Below are 6944 nucleotides of genomic sequence, written 5' to 3' on the forward strand. Positions count from 1 at the left end.
GGTTAGTGCTGCTGCCTCACAGCGAGAAGGTCCTGGGTTTGGTCCTGGGTCCTATCCGTGTAGAGTTTGCACGCTGTTCGTGTGAGTTTTCACTGGGGGCTCCAGTTTCCTCCCACAGTCCAAAAGTGTGCAGGATAGGTTGATTGATTAGTCTAAACTGGCCCTGTAGTTGTGTGTGCGTGTGCCCTGAGGTGTGTTGGCAACTGCCCAGGGTTGGTCCCTGTCTGTGCCCATTGTTCCTGGGATAGACTCCCTGTGACCTTGGTTGGGATAAAGTAGTTTCAGAAGATGGATGGATGGACAACCATTCTGTTGAATGTATTTCATTATTCTAATTTCAGTTCCAATAATGACTTTACCTTAAGAAGAACAGTGTTCTTTACTTTTTAATCATTTTCCCACTTTTTGCTGCTGTTCTCAAGACGATGACAATAATGATAAACTGAGGTAAGCCTTCAGCAGCATTTACAATAGTATGGTGTCCAGCTAGCAGCATTTACCTGGTCACACTGTAATGGTGTCACGTCAAGGGCAAGGACAGAGGCTAAGACAGGCATGGAGGAAAAGCAAAAGGGGCTTTATTAAAGAAAACTACACTACAGGAAGGGCAAAGGAAACAGACCACAAGGGGTCCAAACAGGGTAGGGAGGATCAGGCAAGAACACTAGACACAGGACACACTGGGGAGCACATGCAGGCAGCAACATCAATGACTGGACTGAGGATCGCAGGACTGAAGGACACTTTTTACAGGACATGTGAGGGAGCAGATGGGACAGCGGGGAAGACAGCAGGCTATACGTACACTAAGATGGGAGACACAGTGGAAGAGGGCAGGACAAGACACCAGATGGGCACTGCTGCAGGACAAGGGCGCAGAGACCGAACACCATTAGGGGACGAGACAGACCAGGATAGGCAGGGGCAACACCAGCACAGGGCACTCTGGGGGCAAGATGGGACACCACTAGGAGAACTGGGGACAGACTAGGGACAACCAGGATGATAGAACGTACATCACACAGCAGGACAGGTCCACAGACGAGTGATAACACGGGACAAGAAACATTTCGTGTGGATTACAGGAGCCGGGGAAGACGAGAACGGCCGTTAACGGGGCCAGATAGAGGACACAAGCGGGGCAAAGGGCCATATGGACTGCTGACCCGACAGGACAAGACCACGCAGGAGTAAAGAAATGGATCACGATCGGGTAAGAGAGAACTAGGACCAGGACGAAAACACAACAGAACACCATAGAGACACACTGGGTACACAGCAGGGCAAACATGATGCTCAGACAGGGGCACCGCACTAACAGGAACCAAACACGGGCAAGAAACCAGAAAAGACAGGGAACGCAGGGCACAACTGACACACAGACTAACACAGGGTGGACAGCTGAAGAACAGACAGACAAGGGAGAACCATGGGCCCAGGAGGAGTCAAGGTGGGACAGGGCACTGGGGCAGGAACTGAGGCAGGGTAAGCGAACAAACATGGGGGCGCTACAGGGTGAGCTGGAAATGGGCTTTGGGAGAACAAAGGTGGGACAGGACCTTGGGGCAAAAACTTATCTGAGGCAGGAGGGGACAGGACTGAGCTAGGGGGTCTGCTGGTCCCCAGAAAGCAGGGCGTTGACCCTGGGACACGAGCCCCTGCTGGGTCTCGGGAGGCCAGTAGGGCCAGATCGAGCCAAGGGGAAGGCAGGGTTGGGGCCGAGAGGCACTGTGGGCATCGCCAGGATGGTAAGGCAGTGGGGCGCTGTCGGGACCATAGGGCGGGGAGGGACACCGTCGGTACCACAAGCCTGGGACCTGAGGGTGAAGGGGAACCTGCAGGGCAAGGACATGGACGGGGGCAGGAACAGGAACCAGAGAAACCGGAGCGGTGGCCACGGATGGTGGCTTTTCCCAAGGACAGTGGGCTGGAAACGTCTTGGACCTGGAGTGAAGATAGAAACAGAGGAAGGGAAAAAGCAGAGGGTGTGGGGGGAACAAGACTGCAAGACAAGTTAAAGTTTATGGGAACACAGGTGACCTGTACAACATGCCATCCATGAGGGATAGGGTGCTTAATAAATAAACAATAAATAAAACACAAATACATAACAGGGCTAATCATTTTTATGTGTGTGCAGTTTAAACAAAATGAAATCAAATTAAATTACCTGGAGATTTTGGAAATTCTGGAATTCTGAAAATTAATACTTTAAAGAGCAGTTTACAAATCTACTTAGAAATATACATTTTTTTCTTAATAAACGTTAAACATTATTATGAAACATTCCACATATCTCAAAATTTATCATACTTGATTTATTATCTTAGATACTGTTTCAATTATTTAATGTTTCCTAAACAGCAGCAGCAGAACCACAACTTCATCTTTTTCGTATTTTGGCTCTTCTCTATGTAATGAGCTCTACACGCTCAACTTTTATATTAATTCCCCACCACTTCTACCTCTTCTATCTCTACCTGACCCACATCTATCTCTACACCGCCAGTTTCCTCCTGACCTCCTTCTCTATTTATAATCTCAACTAGTACATCATTTACTATAATTTCCAATATGGTTACATCACTCACCATGTCCGCACCCTCAATAATTACCTCCCCTACTTCTACCCCCACAATCTCAACATTTACATCCCCAGAATTTACTTCTGCAAGCCCAAACTCACACACTTGGACTTGCACAGCCTCCACCTTCACATTTCCTTTCGTATCCTCTGCCTTCAGGGAAATTATCCCCCCCTCCACCTTAACCACCTTCACATTCACCCCCACCTCACCTTGCTTCCCCTTGCTTCCATTTTGCATTTTATTAATGCCTACATTCAGGTCTGCGGCCTCCACCTGTACACTGGAGGTCACCCCCACATGTTTTTCCCTCTCTGCCAGCTCCACCTTTTCCCCACTAATCGCACCCTTTACCTCATCTATCCCCTGAGTGCTCCTATTCTTCCTGACCTTCTTCTTTTTCTGAAGGTAGTACGTCTTATAAATTTCCCACTCTTCAGATGTCAGGCCGTAATTGCTCTGAAGAGTCTCAGAGCCTTTCATGCTCATACCCTCCCCTCCCTTACACCAGTCAGTCACACCTCCCAGTCCCCCCATAACCTCCCCAGTCTGGACAGTGGGGGGTGTCGCTGGTGAGTACTCCTCCAAACCTTCCTTATCTCCCCAGTCGATCACCTCGTCCCACAGGTCCCAGGCTCCCCAGTACTGGTCGTTGGTCCAGGAAACAGCTCTCGCAATTCTCATTCTGGTGAATAAATAAGAACTAATAATTAACTAGCCATATGTGATACTCGCAAAGCCAAACTAGGCACGGTATTTTTTCAACTTCTTTCCTAAATGCTATTCATCAAGAATGCCTATGGAAAGAGATGGAGCCTTCATTAGCTGCTCGTGGCGTCGAGGCTACTCCGGCAGTAACGACCGAATTGCTAAAACTGCTTCACAATACAGTAAAGCTTGCGAAATTATGACGCTGCTTCGATACGCTATAACATCACCATGATACCGAACCTAGCAAAAAGTTAATCTTACTTCAAGAACATGGGACATTTAAAAAGTAAACGTATAGGCGATCTTTTCAGAATAACATCTTCAGATGAAATGCATTATCACAGGCCGGATGAGTATAACCAATCATATCAACCATAAGACTTATTGTTTTTAAGTTTAACACAAATATATTCTCTTACCATTTAAATGTAAACAACCATATTTAGAATAATGGCCACAGCATCTACAGTTTAAACAACTAATTATATATATATTTCAACGATATTGTGCCGCAAAATTTGCATGTACTATATCAGGACATAAAAATAAATATAGAATTAAATATGCTAACAAAACATAATCTGAAGAAATAGCAAGAAACATAAGAAGAGATGCTGCTCACCTCTGCGCCATCTCTCTGTCAGAAAGTTTGTCTTTAAACTGCAATTATTTTGTTTCTATGGAAACCACCGAGAGTTTTAATTGGTCGAATAGTATGAAGATATGTATTGACATTATGTTCAACGAATGAAAACAAAGAATTTTTTGTCAGGGCGGGACGAATTTGAAGCTAGTCCAATCAGGAGTAGTATCTTCAGTTTGTGCTTACTGTAGCTGGGCGTGATTGGATATCTAGCCGCCTTTCAGTCCCCAAATCATATATCTACTTGTCAATAGGAAACCACGCAGCTCTGTCTATAATGTCTGTCTGTAATTTTTTTTATGACATTATGTTTTTGCTAGGCAGCATTACGGTAATGCGTAATACCACTGTATTGGGGGTGTACCGCCGCTGTATTTCCATAGCTGGTTGACGCAATTAGCATTTTTGCGACTTTGGTAGGGCGACGTCAACTCTCAGCGAATTTCATAGGCAACATCAACAATTCAGGAACTAGTAGGTCTTCAGATAGTTGTTCACGCTTTTGAGAAGGAAGACTATAGTTCTTGTTATTCAAATTCTGTATCCTGGTATTTTAAATTTCGAAGATATGTCATATACAAGTTTTTCGAGAGACTAAATTTTGGTTTGATTTCTTTTTTATTCTATGTTAAATAAAGTTCACATAAAACCATTTTAGAATTAGTGCAGTGTTTCGTTTATAGTTAGTGCAGTGTCCTTAAAAACTGCATGTTCAAACCTAAGGCCATGCCATAATAGCTGCTTTGCAGATATTTCATTCAAGAATCTATAGATTATATAGGTAAGCCAGTCTCTGTGTGTGTGTGTGTGTGTGTGTGTGTGTGTCTATGTGTGTTTGGGTGGGTGGTCATGTATATATTATGTTGTGGGGACCAAATGTCCCCACAGTGTTATAAAAACACGTTAATTTGACTTTGTAGGGACATGTTTTTGGTCCCCAAAAGAAAAAACTGACTCAGTTTTATAAAATTCTGTGAATGCAATCAAAGGAATAATAATTCCAAAAGTCTTGTATTTTGTTTGGTTACTTACTGTTACTTCTTGCTTACTACTGTAGGGATTAAGGATTAAGATTGCCATAGTTAGGATTGGGGTTATGCCCATAAAAATGAATGGAGAATCCCCACAAAGACTCAGATACCTAATCTGTGTGTGTGTGTGTGCACGCACATGTGTGTGTGTGTGTCTGTTTGTGTGTGTGGATTAGGTTTATATTACATGGTGGGGACCAAATGTCCCCCGCAATGTGATAAAAACCTGTTATTTTGATGCTTTGGGGGTATTTTTCAGGTCCCCACAAAGATCTGTCAATACAATAAAAAACTAAAGATGCCAGAAGTCTTGTATTTGGTTTGGTTACTTATGGTTAAGGTTAGGGCTGGGTAGAGGTTAAGGTTGTCATGTTGGGATTACAGTTTTCCCCATAGAAATGAATGGTGAGTCCCCACGAAGATATAATTACAGACCTGTTTGTGTGTGTGTGTGTGTGGTATCAGATCAGTCCCTGAGAGTTCAGTAGTCTGACTCCATGTTTCTGAGTCTGGGTGTGAAGGCCTGAATGCTTTTCCAGACGCTAGGAGGGTGAAAAGATAATGTGAGGGGTGGGTGGGGTCATCCACAATGTTGGTGGCTTTGCGGATGGAGCGTGTGATGTGAATGTCCATGACGGAGGGAAGAGAGACTCTAATGATCTTCTCAGCTATCCTCACTATCCTCTGGTCTTGTGATCTGAGGCTTAGAAAAACATGTTGTGCTGCTCAACCTTGGCACAATGATATGGGTGAATCATGGACGCAATAGAATTTGGGGATGATTCGTCCATACAGGGTCAGAATCATTCCATACCTCAATCACCTCGTACGTATGTTTGCTAGGTGGAGTTGGAGTTGCTCCTAACTGTGCGCAGTGGAGTTGAACAATCACAACTTCCCAGAATATTACAGTAACTGGAGGACAGTGAACAAGTCTTATTAATTCTATGCTGTGTGAGAGATGTAATCGTCCGCGAGTTCGCCTTAATACACAGGGCATTCAAGCCATTGCTGAATACAAACCCTCAAATGCAGCTCCCTCCACCAGCAACGCCAATATAGAAACTGCCACAAAATCCATGCCCTCTGATAACCAGCCCCTTATATTTCCACCACCGTCGTGGGGACCGTACTACAAAGAGTCAACGCAAGGTAAGCTGCAAAGTGCAAACAAATGTACAACTTACCCTACATAGTGCACTACGTTTACTTTGTTTGTACTATGAGTACAGTCTTTGCACCTTGTCTGTTTGGCACTATATGTCGGTCATTCCTGTTATTCCGTGACTTTTCTGTCCTCATGGTTTACTTATATTTTCTGTAACATGAGTCACATATTTAAAGCAAATATATATTTAGGTCTTCGTTATCACGTAAACAGAGACAATACGTATTAAAACTTTTGTTGATATATGTATTAAGGCTGCCATGATTAGTGGGCGTAGTCGATGACTATCTTCAATATCACTACGCAATTATTGGAGTAGTTAGTCTCTAAAGCCCTGCAGTGACATGTAGTTTGTTGTTGTCAAAATGGGAGGGGCCGATACAAAGCACGGGTCTTAGGGAATTCTGATTAAGTATACACGCTTATTAATCCTGTTAATATAATTAGCATACACCCACTATTAGTGTAAATAAATGCACAAACCGCAAGGCTTTATCAGCAAGGTTATGCTGTGTTTGTATGAAATGTCTTTTTATATATCATTATTGTTTCAGTTTAAGCTGTAGCCATTTGTGCACGAATCTCCTTGCGTCAGAGGAAGCTGGAAGTGGGGTGTGACCTTTATGAAGCAGAATGAGACAGATGAGTTGTAAAATAAATAGTTACACTAACTGCAGTGAGACCTCTCTCATGCGGCCCTGCTCAATCTGTCTAGTCATACCATAGGAGTCAGTTAAACAGGGAGGTTTGTCTGCAGTGTTGGAACCTGTACAGCCAGTGCTTTGTACCGCTGATGGCCTCTTCTT

The 6944-nt window shown here is 44.0% G+C and overlaps 1 protein-coding gene across 2 annotated transcripts; it reads right to left on the reverse strand.

Moving 5' to 3' along the window:
* Positions 1 to 558: 558 nt before the first annotated feature.
* Positions 559 to 3992, reverse strand: LOC140589088 (uncharacterized). Of its 2 annotated transcripts, none has more exons than XM_072711698.1 (3): positions 3919 to 3992; positions 2687 to 3270; positions 559 to 1944 (listed from the first exon to the last, which is right to left on the reverse strand). In XM_072711698.1, exons 1-3 carry the CDS (start codon positions 3927 to 3929, stop codon positions 1604 to 1606), a joined length of 936 nt encoding a protein of 311 aa, XP_072567799.1. In that variant the 5' UTR covers positions 3930 to 3992; the 3' UTR covers positions 559 to 1603. The 2 variants fall into 2 exon arrangements, with proteins under 2 accessions (XP_072567799.1, XP_072567798.1); XM_072711697.1 differs by having other exon boundaries at positions 559 to 2002.
* Positions 3993 to 6944: the final 2952 nt, after the last annotated feature.

The sequence above is a fragment of the Paramormyrops kingsleyae genome, chromosome 4 (genome assembly GCF_048594095.1).
Source record: "Paramormyrops kingsleyae isolate MSU_618 chromosome 4, PKINGS_0.4, whole genome shotgun sequence".
Classification (NCBI taxonomy): domain Eukaryota; kingdom Metazoa; phylum Chordata; class Actinopteri; order Osteoglossiformes; family Mormyridae; genus Paramormyrops; species Paramormyrops kingsleyae.